General features: G+C 43.7%; 1 protein-coding gene across 3 annotated transcripts in view; it reads right to left on the bottom strand.

The window, feature by feature from the left end:
* Positions 1-475: 475 nt before the first annotated feature.
* The window catches only part of heatr5b (HEAT repeat containing 5B), a 38,252-nt gene continuing 18,304 nt past the window's right edge, over positions 476-20,423 (bottom strand). For all 3 annotated transcript variants that reach the window (XM_038284085.1, XM_038284087.1, XM_038284086.1), the window contains exons 21-36: positions 18,826-18,995; positions 13,116-13,263; positions 12,842-13,021; positions 12,510-12,764; positions 11,135-11,313; positions 10,981-11,049; positions 8,682-8,861; positions 8,363-8,603; positions 7,535-7,771; positions 7,292-7,419; positions 5,980-6,124; positions 5,627-5,899; positions 5,325-5,549; positions 5,051-5,202; positions 3,091-3,304; positions 476-1,535 (exon numbers count right to left, since the gene is read on the bottom strand). In XM_038284085.1, coding sequence (XP_038140013.1) covers positions 1,228-1,535; positions 3,091-3,304; positions 5,051-5,202; positions 5,325-5,549; positions 5,627-5,899; positions 5,980-6,124; positions 7,292-7,419; positions 7,535-7,771; positions 8,363-8,603; positions 8,682-8,861; positions 10,981-11,049; positions 11,135-11,313; positions 12,510-12,764; positions 12,842-13,021; positions 13,116-13,263; positions 18,826-18,995 — 3,104 coding nt within the window. In that variant the 3' untranslated portion in view covers positions 476-1,227. The remainder of the gene's footprint in view (positions 1,536-3,090; positions 3,305-5,050; positions 5,203-5,324; positions 5,550-5,626; positions 5,900-5,979; positions 6,125-7,291; positions 7,420-7,534; positions 7,772-8,362; positions 8,604-8,681; positions 8,862-10,980; positions 11,050-11,134; positions 11,314-12,509; positions 12,765-12,841; positions 13,022-13,115; positions 13,264-18,825; positions 18,996-20,423) is intronic.

Raw genomic sequence — 20,423 nt, 5'->3', positions numbered from 1 at the left:
GCAATGCGCCTGACCTGCTGCCACGTTAAAGTCCAAATTGTTTTAATCAATTCACAATTTATGCTTGTTAAAAGAGGGACTTGTGAACAACTATAATGTCCTGGTAGGTTACTGGTTAGAATTTGGACATAAAAAGTGGAGTAACAGCAGTAGATGACGTGGTCTAATCGCACACAACTTGGTCCTGTAAAAACCAACTCAAGCCATAGTCAACATAGCCAAGTGCTTGAGATGCAGTTTTATTATAATTCTATAAATATGAGTAATTGATGGATAGATATGAATAAATGAAGTATTAAGTAAAATGTTTCATTTGCAAAAATACCTCCAGTCCAGCTTTTTTTTTTTCGTGGTTCTTTTCCAGAATATAATCATAAGACATGAACATTTCAAGATTTTCTTCCTCACTGGACTACCGTTTTTCTGGCTTCATAAAAACAATAAGGTGAAGTCCACAACATTCAGAAAACACAGATGAGTCAAAGAAAATTTATTCAAACTCCCCCAAAATTCTTAAATTGTTTAAACAATTAATGTTTACATAATTATTAGCAGTGAATACAAGTGAGGGTTGCCATTCCTTCATGGGGAAAAACAGTTAATGTAATCTGAAGCACAATCATTAAATTTCAAAATATACCCTACGCCTTTCATTAGCAAAAGAAAAACATTTCAACACAATCTCAAAGCTGGCTCCACTTTTTAATTTTGTTCCATCGCTTTTAGGAGGAATGTTAAGACATAATTCACAGCAAAAATATTAATTAAAACTAAATAAACGTGGCAGAACTGAAGGTTCAGATACTGCAAGAACTATTTAACAAATACACAGAATTATACTTTGTGAGACAAAGTAACCTCCATAATGGTGGTGAAAATCAGATGAAAAACATGGCTAAACCTCAGTCTGGAGTTAAGGTTAAATGGTATTCGTCACTTATAGGGAACAAAAGTTAAGCCTGCATGTGATACATTCATCAAATAAATTATTGAGATGTTAAAGCAGGCTTTCTAAAGTGATCAAAAGGTTATTTAATGCTGTTTACAAACGACCATTTAGACTTTTAGAATAGTTTAAAACAAAGATGAGATGAAGAATAAATATATACATTTTACAACAGAGATGAATAACAAATATGGTAAGGAGTAAATGGCCATCAGGAAAAAAAAAAAAAACGCCAACACAGCATAAAGTGTTTTGAGAGAGTGCAGTACATGTTGAGGTGCTCAGAAGAAGCTGGTCTTGAGTTTAATCGTAGGCGCAGCCTGCACAGTTGGCTGATTTTGCTTGGCTGCTGCCTTGGCTTTGTTGCTGGCCTGGTTAGCTCGTATAGCGGACTCAAGACGCGTTTTAAGCTCTGGTGCTGCCCCGATTACTGTCTTGAAGGCAGCTGGATACAGTGGGCCGATTCGCATCAAGTTCTGAAGGGCAAAATCGTGCAGGTTTTTAGAGACTGGGGGAGCGGAGGAGATGGCATTCTCATCCAAAAGGTAGGAGATGAGGGTTGGAACGAGAAGAGCCAACAGCTGCACTCCTGTTGAACCAAACAACACATGTATTAAATTAACAGTAAATGCAGATCATTCAGAATCAAGACTTTGAGACCAATTGGAGTCATGGTTGCACTGTTCTCCACTGTTACAGACCGAGTCAAACTGAAAAAGCAACCCAACCTGTGCTTAGGCTGTACCATGTTCATTCAACCACTGAGTATTATATTGGTTTTCAAATTCTGAAGTCCTTTTTCAGTTTTCTGGCAAAAGCGACCAGATTTTGGGGTGAGTAGTGACCTAGTGGTTAGAGAGCAAGGTGTTTGCATCCAGAAGATGCTGCAGGAATCTCAAACTGACACTTTTAGGCTTTTTACATATTCTGCCAGGAGTGAACTTTATTCTCTGTTTCAGAGCTGTAAGAATTAAAGAACGTTATTTTGTTCTCCCAGCCCTGTATCGGGGATTCTCACTGCTTGCTCTTAACACAGCGTCTGGGCAGAACTTTCTTAGCAGTAAAGTAGCCAAAGCAGAGATGTTTTTCCCATTTTGTATTAAGGTCAGCAATCTCCCCCTTTAATACAGGTACAGTGATCTGTTTTGTTATGGAGAGTTTTGAGGATCCACTGGCAGAGGCAGTGAGAAAATATGAACATTTGTACAACACTACATCTAATACGAAGCATTTTGCTCTCCCCCATAATGCCTCATCTGCTATTGTGTTGCTCTTGTGTTCACTTTTGTGGGTATTGGCCTTTCTATGAGTTTGGCAGCTGAGCTTCTCGTGAAACATGAATATATGGAGGCAAAATCAATTTCTTTCTTCTTGTCACTTTGGAAACAAGAACACAGTTCTTGGTTTTTGCTGAGTGTGTAACAAGTTTAAGTCCCCAAGCAGGTAACTTTCACCAAAGAATGCTGCGCAGTGAAGCACCATGCTGCTCTCTAAGGACACATTTCCTCACTATGGGACCATTAGGACTGTATCTGCCCATATTTACAACACCCTAATACTTAAAGATTCCAAAATGGCAGCTATTCTAACAAGGTTTTCAAGAGTTTTCCAAAACAAACAGACCCTCAGATCCTACACAAAACCGAAGAGAGGATGTTTGTTTCTTTTCCACCAACATTTCTTTGTTTTACCACAGAATCCTAGTATCTGCTGTTTAAAGCTCTATTTGTATCTCTATTGACCAAAGCATTCGGATAAAGTTCAATGGATTTGTTGTTCGTTTGGTTAGGATTATTTGCTTTTACAAGCAAAGTTATTACTATATTAATAAAAATATTTAAAAAAAGGTGTACACATAAAAAAAATAAAAATTAGCATCTTTCAGCTCACCTAAGAACAAAAAACAACAACAGAATGCCTAAATATGAACAACTTCTGGATGTGAAGAGTCATTTTTAAAAGGAAAAGAGAATGTGCGCTATGATATAATGTTATGGTAAAATCAATAATAAAACTGACATTAAGATAGCGGTGGGATTCTAAATTTAATCTGATGCATTGAGCTCTAAATTCTGCAGCTAAGGCAACATGGCATCATAACAATAGAAGAGCACTTCAGAGGTCCATTAAGTAAAAGCACTCACTGTTTTTTTCCTCCCCCATTCCGACCAGATTCTCTAGGACCCTGATGCCCTCCTGTACGGCCTGCAGCTCAGCAGCAGTTCCCGGTCGGCTGCGTTCCACCGCCTTTAGCTTCTCCACCATGAGTGGAGCGAGGGCGTGGATGTAAGGAGTGGACAAGGCTCGGTTGGAGTGTTGAAACACTGACAGAAGCAGCTGGTAACACCGAGCTTGAACCTGAGGAAACAAAAGTGTAATTTGTGTCTACTTGGTGGGATTAAATATGGAAAGTATTCAAACCTTTTTTTTTTTTTTAGGTTAGAACAAAACTATGCATATTTTATTTGAAATTTGCATTAGAATCCATTAGAATTTTATAAATAAAATGCTAAAGGTGTGATTCTGTTAATCTAATCTAATATCCTGCAACTAAATTCCCTCAGACGTCAACTAATAAGTAAATGTAGTCCACCTGTGTGTAGTTAGCTGTTTTGTACAGAGTAAGATATTTGTTAAAGAATATTAGTGAAAAAAATGCATCCCAAGAACCACTGAACATAACAAATTTTAATGTGAAGTTAGAGTTGATGTTTAGATGGATTGTTTATAAAACTGGACAATTCAGGAAGAATACATTTTATAGGTTCTACAGGGTTCCTACAGCATAAGACTTTTTAAGACTTTTTAATGCCACTTGAAATAAAAATTTAAGACCAAATTCAAAAGAAACAAATTTAAGACCAAATTCAAAAGAAACAAAGGTCTATTTTAACATAAACCACTGCACTAATGTTTCAAATTTTTAAAAGCTTCCCATACAGGAAGAAAGCTAAAAACACACAAATGACAGATATATTTTAACAATTATTTAACTGAATTCACAAACTTTGTTTTAGCAGGGAACAAAACAAATCAGTTTTAAAGCCACAGCATAACCAGTGCTAAGTCTTTTTTGCAGCTATTTTTCTTTGTATGGTTTTCTTGGTATGTTTGATTTGGTGATAAGTGGAGGCGTTGCAGAGACAAGGGTGGAACAAAACTGAGAAATACCGGCTGTTTCGCGGTAACTCGATTTTGACACTTTGTGTTTCGTGCTTCGCATGTGCGACTCCACTGCCTTAATTCCCATCGTTCAGAGCTTGAATCGCTTCATGCTCAAAATACACTGAGCCTCATGTATGTTCCCTGGTTTTAGCCATGGAGAAAACTCTTGGCTGGAGCCAATTTTCGTTACATTTACACTTGTTCATATTTTCCAGATAAAAAGTTAATGGTGCATCTCCCAAATGTCCCGGCCACAACAACGCTTTTATTGGTTCTGCTATCGGGACGGAACCAATAACGGAGAGCCGTTATTTTCTTTTAAATAAAAAATGTTTTTTATTTTATTTTAATGTTTTATTTTGATTACAAAAATAAATTGTAATAAAAATAATCTTATTTATGATGTTTTAAAAAAATAAGACTGATTTAAGACATTTTAATACCAATTAAGGCCTTAGTTTTATTTTGAAGAATTCAATGCCTTTTAAGACTTTTTAAGGACCCGCGGTAACCCTGTTATATAAAAACTGAGACTGAACATTAATTCTCCATCCAACCCAAACAAGTTTTAGCCATTTTGCAAAGAAGGATGGATGACAGTTTCTGTCTCTGGGTGTTCGATGCTGGAAGAAACATCCTCCAACAAAACTGCAGCTGCAACCTAGCGGAATCAAATGCAAACCATACTTTACAAATCTCTATTTTCTGAAAAAATAATGCTTATGTTAAATTAATTCACTCCAAAACAGCTCATCCAGAGGAGGGCTGAATAAGGAGATTTTTTGTGTTGGCTGTCTGCCTAATCTGAGAGGAATTTCCTGCACAAACAGAAAAAAAACATGCTCTGGGAGCCTCATTGTTGATACTTTTATAGTTTGGGGCCTTTAAATTCAAAATGAGAAAATATTGTCCCTCCTGTGTGTGTTTGTATTTTCTTACCCAGGGATCACTAGAGTTGAGGGCGTTTCGGAAGCGATCCATGCAGCCGTTCTGCAGGACGATCACTCCTACAAGCTCACTACTGGCTGACAGCAGGAAGAGAGTTATTGCTGTCAACATACTGACCTCATCCATGTCAGGTCTGGACTCATCTATAAAAATAAAACGCATGGTGTAATTCTGTTTGTGAAGTTGCTTCATAACTTTACTTTTATGATTAGAAAGAATAAAACTGAGATCCATTTTTTTATTTAAATATGCGTTTTTGCTTTACCTGGCTGCGAGTACTCCAGCACTGATGCAAGGCTGCTCCTAACCAGGGTGGTCCACTGGGTCTGGATGCTCTCCTGTCGGGCCAGGGGTGAGGTGATGATGGTCTTAATGCTCTGCAGAGCAGCTGCTACAGGAACAGGCACAGAGTTGTCAGCAGCTTTAATTGCAGTTTCCTTCAATACCCCAGTGATTAGGAAAAGCACTGTAGGAAGAATGGTTGTTGCTCCTGTCAAGACAAAAAGAATAATTTAGGATGGATTTTGGTTGGATTCATTTCAGCTTGTTGTTTGCCTCTGGCCTCACCAGCAGGAGAGCACAGCGAAGGCAGCTCGGCCAGGATAGAGACTGTGTTTGCCACCAGGCGAGCGCTTTCATCCGGCAGTCTCTGAGGTCTCAGAGGAGCATGACTGGGGGACTCCTTCACCCGAGAATTAAGCTGCGGTAGGTGGCGCACCAGAATGAACACTAGCAGCTCCATGGCGGCGTAAACAAGCGACTTTCCAGGTAAGAGCTCCCCTGTGTCCCCGCCTTCTCCCAGGCTGGTTGGAGAATCTTTCTCACCTTCCTCTTCTTTCCCTACATCAAACCCAAGAGACGCTTCAGACATCGGCAGACAGAACACGTCCGTTCTTAGCTGTAAGCATAACATTCCTAACCTCTGGTGTCCCTTCGCTGCTGCAGATGATCTTGTGCAGCTCTGATGATCTCCTGGACAACAGCGGTGACCTGAAGCTGGACTCCAGGTGGATCCCTTGTCAGCAGTAGCCTATGGAGCACATTCAGGAGCTCCACTGCTAGTAGCTACATTAGGGTCGAGGAAACGGTTGATCAGAAATATCAGTTTAAAATGTAACAAATGTAAATCCCTTCATCTGACAAACTGTAAACCATCTTATTTTCATAAAGATGAACTAAAACCATCATATGTGATCAAGCCAGCATTACTCTAATACTCCTAAATTAAATACAGGCCAACCACATGAACTTTGGAGAAACTTTAAAACTTTACAAATATGGTCTTAATGGAGGAGCAGAAAAAAAGCATAAATAAACAGAGCTAAATACAGGGCAGCCCTATCAAAACCTGCAAGACTTGGGATTGGGAAGATTTCCCTTCCAGCAGGACCACATACAACTAGAGACACAATGAAATGTTTAAATCAGGATACCTCGGTGTGTTTAATATAATTAATTATGAAATATCTGTAGGCTGAAAAGATGCAGCATAACATTCAGGCTCTTTGCTCAAACTTGGCCAGAAAAGCTTGATTTCCGTTGATGCTGACAGATTCTCTCCTGGATTCCATCCTGTTAGACTGACATTATTTTTCAAACAGGAATAGACCCTCTTCATGTACAAATCCAAAATTTTTGCTTTCTGATTTTTATTTCTAGAAAACTTTATACATTTCCCACTTTCCTCTCATTTCACACATATATATAGAAAATGCAATTACCTTCCACTGCACTTTAATTTAGATAGCTTCTGGCCAAACTCTACTTATTAATTTTATAGTAAAACCCATCTGTATATTATGCTATTGTACATAACTGTAAAAACCTTTTTTTTAATAGTAATATCCACCTGTATATTATATTCGGTACATATCCAGCTGTAAATTTAGTTCATAACACTAGTTATCTATATATTATATTCATTATTTATAATAGTATTCATCTCTATACTCATTCAGTAGAAATACCCACGTCCTGTATTTATAGAACCATTTTTTATCCTGCACTTGCTGCTTTTGCACTTCTGGTTAGACCTAAACTGCATTTTGTTGCCTTGTACCTGTACCTGTGTAATGACAATAAAGTTTAATCTAATCTAATCTAAAAATATTCATATAATGTATACTTTAAACAAGAAAGAAGGTTCCTAAAGTTTAATAGATTGATGCAAATTATATCATTTCACTGCAAAATATTAGTACAGAAATGTTCCAATTTAAGGTTCTTCCATACCTGGTCTTCTGCCATATGCATCTTAGCAGAAGGGGTTTCTAGCAGAGTGGACAGAGCCTGCAGGCAGGACATCACGTGTTCTATGGGCTCTTCAGGTCGGGGGAAGCACAGAAACTCTATGCTGACACCTGAGAGAGATGTTAAGAGTTCTTTTCATCTTTTCATTTAATATCTAGAATTTAGCTGCAAAGAAAATAGATAAATATAGCAGAGAGTATTGCTAGAGGCTCCAAGATTCCTTACCAAGCATAAGATGCATTCTGTCTTTGACCGACTCCTCCGAAGGTTTGCTCACAGAAGAGCCTCCTTGAGGAGCGCCTGGACCTTTGGTGGGAGTTGATGAGACATCCTCTTGATTATCATGAGCTCCAAAGCCTGTGATGTTCAACCAGAGGGCCACAGCGTGCAGCACAGGGGCCCATGAGCTACGGTAGTGGAGTCTTGCGGTATCTATCGTCTCTGGGGTATAAAATGCTCCACCTGAGAAAAAAAAAAAACACGCATTAAATGGAAAGTGTTTCTTAAACCGGCCAACTACAGATTTTAGCTTTTTACAAAACCAACATAATTAATTTATGTGATGATCCCATTTTAAAAATAACTGGTTCTCTCTATCTTTTGTTAAAAATATATATATATATTTTTGCACACTTTTCTTTTTCTATATGTATTTGTTCATGTTATGCTTTTTTAATTAGACTTTTTAAAACTGAGAACCCCGAAGAAGAATCTGTCGATTATGCACCATTTTCTGCCACACTTTTACCTAATTTAGGGAGTTAGTTTGGCCTTAACCCATAATCCTTAACACATGAATCTATGTTGAATTAGTTTTACATTCTAAATTACTGAAAAAAATGACTTTACTATTGATATTCTAACTTGCTGACTAGAAAGGGCCTTTATTATGCAAACTTGGCGGTGATATTTCTCTACATGAAGCTTTAGGATTACTTTGCGCATCACTATATTAAATATAAAACCATTCAAACAAACCTGAAATCTTCCAGAAAAACAGAAGTTTTTAAAAAAAAAAGGAAACAATTTTGTAGAAAATACTTGGTCCTGTACCATCAGGAGGCAGCTGACTGGAGAACTCAGCAGGCAGAGTGAGCAGAGCGTAGTCCCGCAGCATGGCCAGCCACAGTCTGCTCAGAGACGGCAGCTCTGGCTGCACTAAGGTGATCAAGCTGTCTGGAGGAAGCACATCTGCACCCAAATCATCCTCATCCTCATCTTCATCTCCTCTTCCAACTGGTTTGGCAGGTTTAGCCTCTGCCTCCTTCTTGATTTTCATCGCCACCACGTAAACCTGTCCAAAACAGACGGCCAGCAGGATCAGATTATGTTTGGCGTAAAAATGATCAAATATTAAAATCTTCCACCCCACCTCAGCCCAGGCTTTTAGCACTGCCAGTTTCTCCATGGTGGTGGCGCTCTCACTGTACAGCTGACTGGAGGAGCTCCTCCCAGACTGCACCTTGTCTAGAGATGAAACCAACAGGTTGTGGACTCTCCGCAGGTCGTTGAGGTCGCTGACTACGCCACTACCAATCCAAGTACTACACACCTTTAAACACAAACAGAAAACAGGCGTTAGTCTTGATAAGTCTTCGAACAATGACAGCAAAGGATAAAGAATAAAGTCTGCATCAAGGTGCCATAGCAATTTTGTTCATTTTATTTGAATTGTAAGGAGCACAGCTAGGAATGGGTTTGAATTTATTTTCGAGTCTACCTAATCAAAAAAGTGTCAAATTTAACATAAGTACAAAAATGTCAGGGTTTACACAGGAATGAGTAACTCTAATGCTTTTAAATGCTTTTTTAATGCTCTTAGAAATAATTTCAATGCCATCAACAATATATAACAAAATCCTTCGTCATCTTTACCGTCGACAGGCTGCAGCCATGTCCAGAGTTCCTCATTTTTCAGCCCATTTTCTTGAAATTTGCATTTTCCCCCCATTCTCCAGCTTTCTCTGCGCCTCGAGCTTCTTTTCCGATCGACGGCTTTACGATCAACCGGAAGCAGGTCCGCGCAAATATATCACGATATAATACATCTGTCGAATTTTTTTTTTTTAGATCGTATATTTTTTTTAAATAAATAATTTTAAATACCAGGATAATTGAATAATTTAATTAATTATAATGCAAATTAAGACCTTAAGAGTAATAGTTTAATGATTTTTAATGACCCGCGGAAACCCTGAATTTTGACAAACATCCCTACATAGATTTGGTGGAGTTTTGGCGATTCGATTCAGTATCGGTTTCCTGACCCAACGATTCGATTACTTTCAATACTCAAAAAAACACCACGATATGATTCGATTCATTGGTTCTTTTTTTTTTTTTTTATACAGCTTACAGGCTAGACAATGTTTCAAATTTGAAATAAACCAATGAAAGCTGTAATATCGTTATGCAATTTTTTGAGAAACAACAGCAAATAACAACAGAAAAGTTGTACTCTACCTATTCCTATTAAAACCTCATTCACTGAAAAATAATAATACCCCTGCGTTATAGATTCTGAAAGGCCTTGCATCTTAAAATACTGCACAAAATCAGTGCAATGAGTGCAATGCAATACCTCGGCTCCAGACGTCCCCGCCCCCTCCGCAGACGCTCCGGTGCTCCTCTCCCAAATTGTAGCTGACCGCAGACAGTGCCGCAGACAGGAGGACAGCTTGTTTTGTTTTTATGACGAAATTGCGGAAAACAACTTGTGAAGTTCGACCCGCTAGAAGAGCGAGGTGTGCGAAAACCCTGGGACCCTTTTTCCACCTGGATCTCCGCTCTTTTTGGCCCTCATGTCCCTCCATCGTCGGACTAAACTCGCCCCCACTTCCTCGCCGCCTCGGCCGTATCTAGACCCACAGTGTGTAGCACAGACCACGCTTCAATATTAAGCATAATTTAAAAATGTCTGTGTCAAGCTCACTGCAGCACACTGCTGTAAGAGTATAACCAGGAAGCGAGGTAGGAGGGGAAAATAGGTTTAGCGCCACCGCAGCACGGGAGGGAGAATTATGCCCAGGAGCAAATGGATAAAAATAGACCGGAGGAAAAAAAAAACATGAATCGATTCTCTTGCGGACGTGTCGATGCATCGGATCATCGGCTGTTGGATCGATGCATCGATACAAAACGAGGTACTTAAGTGGGTAAATTTCCTGGTAAAAACTTAGCTTTAGTTCAACCATGGCTGAAAGACTGTGCTGGGTTCAGGTGTAGCTCTCTAAAGGACAGTTTCATTCTTGTAGGGATGCATTCATGTGTTGAACTTACATGTACAAATTTGACCCAGTGTGGATTAGTCAACACTTTTACGATAAATCTATTTATTTATGAAACATGTGCATGCAGTTCTTTTTTGTGAGCATTTCTTTAACTTCGTCTTTATATTTCTATAGACTCTGAAGCACAAAGTTCTTTTCAAAGCTCAAAACAAAACAGAAATAAACTGGAAAAATTGGAACATTTAAAGAAGGAGGCCTCAAATTTAGATCTCATAAATCTCATAAAACACAGTAAACTAATCTGTAAATATCTTTGAAGTGGCTGCAATCCCCTTGAGGGCCCAGTGAGACGACTTCTAAAGTACAGAGCTTTAGTAAGGGTTATAAAAAGAAATAACACACACAAAAAGAAAAGAAATATCGCTGAACAGAGCAGTTTACCTGGCATGCCTTAGCTGTGATATCAGATGGTGTATCAGGAGAAAATGCAGGTCTGAGGGCAGCTCCAACCTAAGTGCATAAAATTTCCATTAAGTCCTTTTTTTCTCTCTCTAATTTTACTCACTGAAGACTTCTGAAACCATTTATAACTCACATTAGCCTGGTATTGCTCCAATATAACGTGCCCTGGGAACTCAGGCTCTGGTACAGATGCAAACTTTTTAATTATGTCCTCCAGGGCCTGCAGACCAGCCATCCTCAGCTGGTTACTGTGGTCTGTAGCCGCCATAAAGGCCATACGGATCAGGTCAGACAAATGGAGCACCAACAGATCTAATGAATGGAAAGACATGGAGAAAGAAACGAGTGGTCTATGAGAGGTGACAACCAATTTACAGGCAATGTTTGCAGAAGTCTGATCTAAATGAACCGTCATCATCAACAAAGAAAAATAGATATTATGAGACTGTCAGGTTTTAATGTCCTTGTTTAGGGTCTGATGTTCCTTTAATTAGAAGAAAATGTTTTTTTTTGTATTAGTTTTGCAATAGTTGTGTTAGCAAAGTTGATAGAAAACAAATACTGACTTTAAGGCTAAAGATTAAGACTTAAGATTTGCTCTAAATGAGAAATATTTCATACAATTGCTGCATTTTGACACATATTCTCACATTGAAGCTCCAAACTTTAATGTTTTTTTGTCCTTTTGAAATTTAGATTTCGATTTTTGCATGAAATTTAAATTTCATGCAAAAATCGAAATCTAAATTTCGATTTTTTTCCAGTGTAACAATCAACATATACCGAACCGAACCGAAAACCGTGACCACGAAACCGTGAACCGAACCGAACCGTGGATTTTGTGAACCGTTCCACCCCTAATGTAAAATAATCCTGTTTCACAATAATCAGTGGTATTTTAACACACTAAATGTGTGCAGCTAGTTGTATCACAGTGAGCTAGATTATTAGTTCTCATCAGACATCTGGTCCCCCTTCTTAATGAGGGAAACTTGATGGCATCCTTTACTTTACACCACAACAGGCACAGCAGACCTCATGGCTGCACCGACAGCAGAGGCAGAGAATGTTGTCCATCTGAAAGAAGCTTCCCGGAGAAATACATAAACATCAGTCATTTAATATGGCAAAGGTGAAAAAGTTAAAGGGGTTTGAATACTTTTGCAAGTCGTCTTGATTATTGAACAAGCAACAATAAAATCCCAGTCGCTGCAGCTCTTCCACGTTTGCTCTGCACTGAGTTTGCTTGTTCCAGAGACGCTAATATAAATACAGGCTCCTTCATCTATCATAGTGGAAAAACTCTCCCAGTTCTGCTGACTCGTCTCCTTTGTTCAGTCTTCATTGGAAACACACATGGATCAGCTATTTCCTATAAGTAGACCATAGAGCTCCCCAGGGGCTCTGAGATCTTTTACCGTTTACTCAGGCAAAAACAGAAATATATGAATGCATGAAAAAAAGATTAGGATGCTAGTATACACCAGGAGCATGGTATATAATGATACCTTTGGGTTTCTTTGCTTGTGCAGAGCGTGCAGTTGCCAGGTCAAAGTGCGCCTTGTTTGCGTTCTCACATAACAGGATGATGCGGCACAAGCAGTCTGCAGCAAACACCCGGGTCACCCAGCGAGGCGCCACAGAGGGCTTGGACTTGTCATCGTCTCCCAGGCCTGTGAACATGGTGTCGTCGTCCATTTCATCTTTTTTCTCTGAGTCCTCCTCATCCTTCTCCATCTCAAATGTCACGGCTCCCCCCACGTCTGAAAGAGGGTGAGAGTATTTTCATGAGGCGATCATTTGGGGTGATTTTTTTTCCCCCCCCAATGGGAAAACTTGCCTGTTGTTGCTGCGAGGACGTCTTTGCAGAGTTTGAGCCAATGAGACAGCTTTTCCACAGCAAGAGATGACAGCATGTGACCCAGAGTATCATGGATGTCTGAACACAACTTCCTGTCGGTCTCCCGGTCGAGCATGCCGAACAGAACGCCTTCCAAACCAGTTTCTGTTATGTTTAGTTCTGAGCCGCACACAAGGACAATGTGAGTCAGTATCTTGGTGAACCAATATCATCCAACAGGATCGGCCTTATCAAGCTAATGACTTATACTCACTGATTGCTGAGTTGTCTTTGCCGTCTCCTGCCTTCTTTGCCAGACTCATGGCATACTCACAGACCTCCGCCGCCTCCCTCTGGGCGAGCTGTCTAAGGCACGCTACAGCGGCACGACGCAGCAATAAGTGAGAACTGCACAAGTGAACCTGCAGCAAATCACACAACAAAGTTAGAAATCACAAATGAAATCAGCTCAATCTGTTCCCTTCTGGGGAGTAAAACGAAAGTTACTACCGTAACTACGGTTCTATGAATCCCGGATGACCGCCAGAGGCGGTGCTTCAAGCACTGAATGATCATTCATGCGCATGCGCAGGTCGAGTATTAATGACAACAAAGTCAGCTGTGACCTGCCGGGGACCCACGTGACTCTATATAGTCACGTGGCACCCGGCAATCAATCCCTCAATCTTCTCGTGAAAGCAGAGATTCCGAGGGACCAAGCACTCTGGCGGTCATCCGGGATTCATAGAACCGTAGTTACGGTAGTAACTTTCGTTCTATTTCATCCCTACTGACCGCCAGAGGCGGTGCTTCAAGCACTGGATGACTCATATCAACAAGGTCACGAGGAATCAGCAACATTCAAGGAACAACGACTACACCACCCACCTAATGTGATGTAGAGGCATGCTGCTCGAGGATTCCCTGAAGCGGATGGGGCGCAGCCACATTCACCCTGTAGAACCGAGTAAAGGTACTAGGTGATTTCCAGGAGGCCGCACGGCATATAACATCCAATGGCACCCCAGTCATAGCAGCAAACGATGTCGACATGCCCCTTGTAGAGTGGCATTTCACTCCCGCCGGCAGTGGCCGGTCCTGCAAGGCATAAGCCTTGGAGATCAAATCCACAACCCAGTGTGCAAGTCGCTGCTTAGAAAGTGCCTGACCCTTCCGTGAGCCAGCGTAGCAAACAAAAAGGCTATTTGTCTTTCGGAAGGATGCCGTGGCATTGATGTATGTCTCAAGGGCACGAACAGGACACAGTGGTTCAGAGGGACTTCCGGAGTCAAACCGGGCAAGATGGAGAGGCTGGGTGCTGCCTGCTGGCAGTGATACCTTAGGAATAAACGCTACGTCAGCCCACAGTGTAACGCCTGAGCCATCAGGATTCCACCGGCAGCAGGGTTCGGCTATCGAGAGAGCCTGTAACTCCCCTACACGTTTTGCGGAAACCATAGCTAAAAGGAACGCAGTCTTCAGTGAGAGCCATTTGAGGTCCGCCGACGCCAGGGGCTCAAATGGGAGGGACCGAAGAGCCTCAAGCACAAGAGAAAGGTCCCACGCCGGTGCCACAGGGCGGTTGGGTGGGTGCAAACGCCGAGCACCTCTTAAAAAACAGTACAACATCCTTGTCTCGGCCCACAGAACAACCATTCAGCCCAACATGCCAACAGGAAATGGCAGCCACATACACCTTTAAGGTAGATGGAGACCGTCCTTGGTCCAGCAATGCCTGCAGGAAGGTCAGTATGTCAGAAACTGAACACTGAACCGGGTCCTGCCCTCTATCACGGCACCAGGTGGCAAAGACCGTCCACTTGTTAGCATAGACAGCTCGCGTGGACGGCGCCCATGCATTAGCCATTGTATGCCCTATGGACCCAGTGTATCTCGAGAAGGTGGACCCCGGCCTTGCAGGGGCCAAATCCAGAGCTGGAGCCGGTCCGGTTCGGGGTGCAAGATCTGACCCCCCATCTGGGAAAGAAGATCTCTCCTGGAGGGGAGACGCATTGGCGAGCCGGAGCTGAGCTCGCACAGTAGAGGAAACCAAGTCCTCGCTGGCCAGTAGGGGGCCACCAGCAGGACCCTGTGCCCCTCCTGACGTACCCTGAGGAGAGTCTGAAAAAGTAGGCTGAATGGCGGAAAGGCATAAAGGAGGGTCCGGGGCCAGTCGTGTGCCAGAGCATCGTGGCCCAGAGGGCTGCTGTTGTCCAACGAGAACCAAAGGGGACAATGAAATGCGTCCCTTGAGGCAAAGAGGTCCACGTCCGCCCTGCCAAAGACCTTCCAGATGCACTCCACCACCTCTTGGTGAAGCTTCCACTCCCCTGGAAGCGGCTTCTGACGGGATAGAAAATCTGCTGGCACGTTCTCCGGCCCTGGGATGTAGGCTGCTCTGAGGCTGGCTATGCGTGGAGCTGCCCAGGTCAGAAGCCGTCGAGTCAAGCACAACAGTTTCCTTGACCTCGTTCCCCCCTGGTGGTTGATGTGAAAGACCACTGTGGTGTTGTCTGACCTCACCAGCACGTGCTTCCCCCGCAAGCCCGGAAGAAAGCTCTGAAGAGCCAGAAGTACAGCCTGTAACTCCAGGACATTGATGTGTTCCCTGCCCTGCCGCTGGGACCATGTCCCCTGTGCCATTTGACCCCGCCAGGTTGCACCCCAGCCCGTGGAGGATGCATCTGTAAACACAACTTCCCGACGACACGGGAGGGAACCGAGCGGGACCCCTGTGGTCATAAACAACCTCACCCTCCATTTGCACAGAGACTGAAGACACTGAGGCCCCACCCGAAGTCTTCGGAGACGATGAGTGTTCCGTGTGGGATCCAGATTCAAGCTGTTCAACCACATCTGGAGGGGCCGCAATGACAGCAGCTCCAAGGGCACTACGGCGGACGCAGCTGTAAGCATGCCCAAGAGTCGAAGATACCGCACAAGAGGCAGCGCCATGCCGCGCCTGAATTCCGGGAGCACGCTCAATATACCGTCCACCCGCTGGGGTGACGGGCAAGCAGTCATTGAGATGGAATCCATGGCAATGCCCAGGAAGACAGTCTCCTGTGAGGGAGTCAGACTGCTTTTCTCCATGTTCACCTGCAAGCCCAAGCATCCCACATGATGGAGCACTAACCGAGTATCTCGAACCGCCTGGTCCCACGTCGCAGCACAAATGAGCCAGTCGTCCAGATATGGGAGGATCCTCAATCCCTGTGCCTGCAGAGGAGAGAGAGCCGCTGCAACACATCGGGTGAACACCCTGGGGGACAGTGAAAGTCCGAACGGGAGGACCCTGAACTGGAAATGTCTCCCTTGAAAAGCAAAACGAAGAAACCGCCAATGGGGCGGAGCGATCGGAACGTGAAAATAAGCATCCCTGAGATCTATGGAAGTGAACCAATCGCCCGGGGAAATCGCCTGCAACACTTCCCTGGTGGTCAGCATATGAAAGGGCATGGCCTTCAAGTACACATTCAGGCCCCTGAGGTCCAAGACTGGACGCAGGCCCCCGGTCTTCTTCGGAACCAGAAAATACGTGGAATAAAAGCCCCCTGGATCCAGCAGGGGGTCCACAGGCACTATAGCACCCTTGGCCAGCAAGGTGCAGATTTCTTGGTTCAGTGCCTGTGCCTTCACCGGGTCGTGGATCACAGTCATCCTGACCCAGCCAGGGATAGGTGGCCGGCGGCGGAATTGAAGACGGTACCCCCGGGACAGGGTGGACAACACCCACAAGTCCGGGGTGTGGGCAGCCCAGAAGCTGAGCTGTTCCGGGGAAAAATAACCGACCGCCGGCCCTAAGGCATCATCTGCGGGTCCCCCGGCCCTTCGAAGGCCCAGGAGGGCGCCGGCCAGACTGCGCGGCCCGAAAGGGATGAAAGGACCTTGTTCCAGCCTGGTCTCGAGCTCTGTTCCTCCGATCTAGAGCAGGTCTCTGGACCGATCTCTGACCTGGTAACAGACCCTGGGGCTCAGTGGGAGAAGGAGAAGGCACTAAGGACCTCCGTGAAGGACCCGCAGCTGCCCAGGTGCTTACTGGCTGGCGATCACGTCTGTGAAGCCCTGCCAGCTGTTGCCTCGTTCTAGAGGCCTGAGCCGTACGGTCCAAGGCGTCCAGTGCCGCAGAACCAAAAAGCTCCCCCGGGACCACAGGCAGGGCCCGGAGGGTCCTCCTACAAGGCTCAGTTAGTGGTGACTGCGCCAACCAGACCTGGCGGCGAGCATGAACCAGTGTGGAGAGTGTGCGTCCAAGTTCCCTCGTCATAAGAGCAAAGGCCTCCAGAGATGCATCAACCAGGCCTTGCGTGGCATGATCCAGCGGAACAGATTCCAAGGAGGAAGACAGGGCCAGCATAAGATGGGAGAGAGAGTTCCCAATCCGGCCCATGCGGGCCCCAGAGTCATAGGCCTTGCAGAGAAGGTCGTCGGTAATACGGCACTGAGGACGCGGACAACGGGCATTGGGCCGCAAGGCCTCATCAGGCGCGATTATAAGAGAGGCAATGCCCGGTTCCACCGCTGGCATCTGCCCCAAGCCAACCTTGGGTGCCTCCTGCATAGCTGCCAGGACCCTGCCATCCGTCGTCAGACGTGAAAACGCCTTGGTGTCTGACCAGCAAGCATGCAGTTCCCGCACATACTCCGCCGAGGGAGGAACCACAAAGGCAGTCTCTGACCTACTGCGCCTAAAGAAGGCGCTGGAGGCCGCAGGCTGGGCCTGAGGAACACTAATTTGTAAACGGGCAAGAGCCGTTCGAATAGCGGATGTCACAGACTCCCCCGTATCCTCCTGAGAGGCAATGGAGTCCGACCCAGAGGCCCCGGAGCCCAGCTCCGCACTGCAAAAAATGGAAATCTAAATAAGTCATTTTTGCTCAAATCAAGTGCATTTTTTCTTGAATTGAGGTGGTAAGTGAGACACTTTGCCAATGGAACAAGACAATTTACATTTAAAATAAGAACAAAACAATTGCTTTGTCTTATTTTAAGCGTATATTATCTAATTATCTTATTTTAGGAGTAAAAATACTCATTCCATTGGCAGATCATCTTATTTACCTACTCAAATTAAGGGTAAATACACTTAATTTAAGACAGTTTTTACCTATTTCGAGATGTTTTTTTGCAGTGCGGAAGGTCCTCACAGAAATGGGTGCCAGAGGCCGCCACGGAAACAGCATCGTCGTCATTGACTGACGTTTCATCCTGCTCGGTAGGGAGAGCCGTGCCACGATCACCAGCAGTCTGAAAGGACTGGAGGAGGGCTTTCATTTGGGCCAGCTCAGCAGTGAGATGATCCACTTTCGTGGACAACCTCCCTGCATCGGTCCGTCTAGCACGGTTTGTCGGTACCGAAGGTGCAGCCCCAGTAGAACGTTTGCACACCGCTTTCTCCATCGGCAAACGAGCACGCGGCGAAGCGCCCGCCCAGTCGGTAGGCTGCTCCAGTGCAGCCAACCGATCCAGTCTGACCGACCGGGGCATGACGCGACAGTTGGGGCAAGCGTCATCAGCAGAAACGCTACCGTGAGTCAAAAGAGCCACAAAATTAACGTGGCAAATCAAAGCGAACAGTAAACCACTGCTGAGAAAAGAACGAAAACTTACCAGTCACCGCAGATCTGGTAAGGTGAGAGCAGCTTGTGCAGCCCCTGGAGGGCGAGACTTACCCGCAGCTCCGACCAAACCCGGTCACGGGGCTACCAGCAACAAGCAGCCAGGAAACTAGTGGTATACACAGAAGCAAGCAGCTTCACACGACCACACTCCTGTACTCAACACACCTGCGCGCGAGAAGAACAAAAGGGATTGATTGCCGGGTGCCACGTGACTATATAGAGTCACGTGGGTCCCCGGCAGGTCACAGCTGACTTTGTTGTCATTAATACTCGACCTGCGCATGCGCATGAATGATCATTCAGTGCTTGAAGCACCGCCTCTGGCGGTCAGTAGGGATGAAATAGAACTTGTGTCTCCCTTACACAGAGACAGGGCACCAGGCTGGACAGGTTCACATGTCGAGGAGCAAACATGTGCAGCTGCTGCAAACAGGAGATGGCAGCTGCCTGGACCAGGGAGTCAGAGTGGTCCTGCATTATGGCGCAACCGACCAGACAGGATGAGCGGATGGTGGAAATAGTTGCTCCATTTCCTAGGAAAAAAAACACATAGAAGCTGATTTTAACAAACAGACGTAAAAATAAAAAATGCAAATGTTGGAGCAAGGACTAATAAATCTTTTTTTTTTTTTTTTTCATCTTAGTTTAATTAAAAGTTCCTTACATTAGTTATATTTTTAAGATGATAAATACTTTAGTGGTTCAAACCCTGAAGCCATGTTTACAATTTGGAAAGTTATAAAGTCATTCTAGATGTTTTATACATTGGCAGGGCTCGATGTTAACCATCGCCCGATCGCCCGGGGCAAGTAGTTTTTATTGTCGGGAGAGTACAAATTTCATTGCATTTGCCCAACGGGCAAGTGTAATGATCGCAAAAAAAAATTATTTATCACTCAAAATTACTTTAAAATCACCGACATTCTCTGAAAACGACCCACAAGCGTTGCCAGCGCCATTTTTGTTGTTTTGTACTAGAGACTGACATTTTTTCGGGAATCCCATGGGTCACGGGATTCCCGTGGGATGGGAATCAGTATTAGTAACGATCACAGGATTGGGACGGTACAGGATTAAACATTAACGGGAGCAGACGGGAGCGGGAGCAAACCAATAGTAACTTCCGCTCAGAGTTTTTCACCCGCGCTCAAAAACAACAGAGAATGGGAGTGGTGCAGGAGCGGGAGTCATTCTGAATGGGAGCGGGATGGGAGTGGGAGTAATTTCACCAGGAGTGGGACGGGACAGGATTTAGATTTCTACTCTGGCCCGGGATCGGGACGGGACACCATTTTTTTCTGTGGGAGTGGGACAGGACAGGAGTGAAAACCCACTCCCGTGTCAGTCTCTATTTTGTACACATTCTCACGTGATTTGAAAAAGCCGTGTGATTTTCCGCTAGATGGCGTCATTCAGCTCTTGGGGAGAGAATTCTGTAGAGTAGCAGCTGGATGATGAATTTAATCTATACTATAATACACGCTAGATTAAAAATGATCAGTCAGGGATTAGGAAAATAATAATAATTGTATGCGCACAGTGTAAATATTTCTATCATATGAAAGCCTTCTGTACAGTGGTCATACATTAAAAAATGTTCATAAAAATTTTTTCTCTTAGACATTGGAGTGGTGCATTTAAATGTTATAAAGCTAAACATGTTAAATTGGTGACTAGTAGTAATGTAAGTTTTTAACCTGTCAAGTTTTTTAGATTTTTAACATTACGATTTATATTTTTCCAAGCACACAACAGTTTAAAGCAAAGTTAATATGAAAAGAATGAGCAGGAAGGATTGAAAAGCATGTTAACATGGTAATGTAGGCTTGAGTTCATTATCTGACGCATGCATATACACACCAGGAACCTGGAAACTTACTGAATTATAAAAAAAACATTTAAAAAACAAACATGTTTCATTAATATATACAAAAATGAATATTAGGAACTATATTTATCAA

Source organism: Cyprinodon tularosa, unplaced genomic scaffold (genome assembly GCF_016077235.1).
Source record: "Cyprinodon tularosa strain WSP-4 unplaced genomic scaffold, ASM1607723v1 ctg199, whole genome shotgun sequence".
NCBI lineage: Eukaryota > Metazoa > Chordata > Actinopteri > Cyprinodontiformes > Cyprinodontidae > Cyprinodon > Cyprinodon tularosa.
The sequence above is the reverse complement of the archived record's forward strand: the minus strand, read 5'-3'. Positions and strand labels throughout refer to the sequence as shown.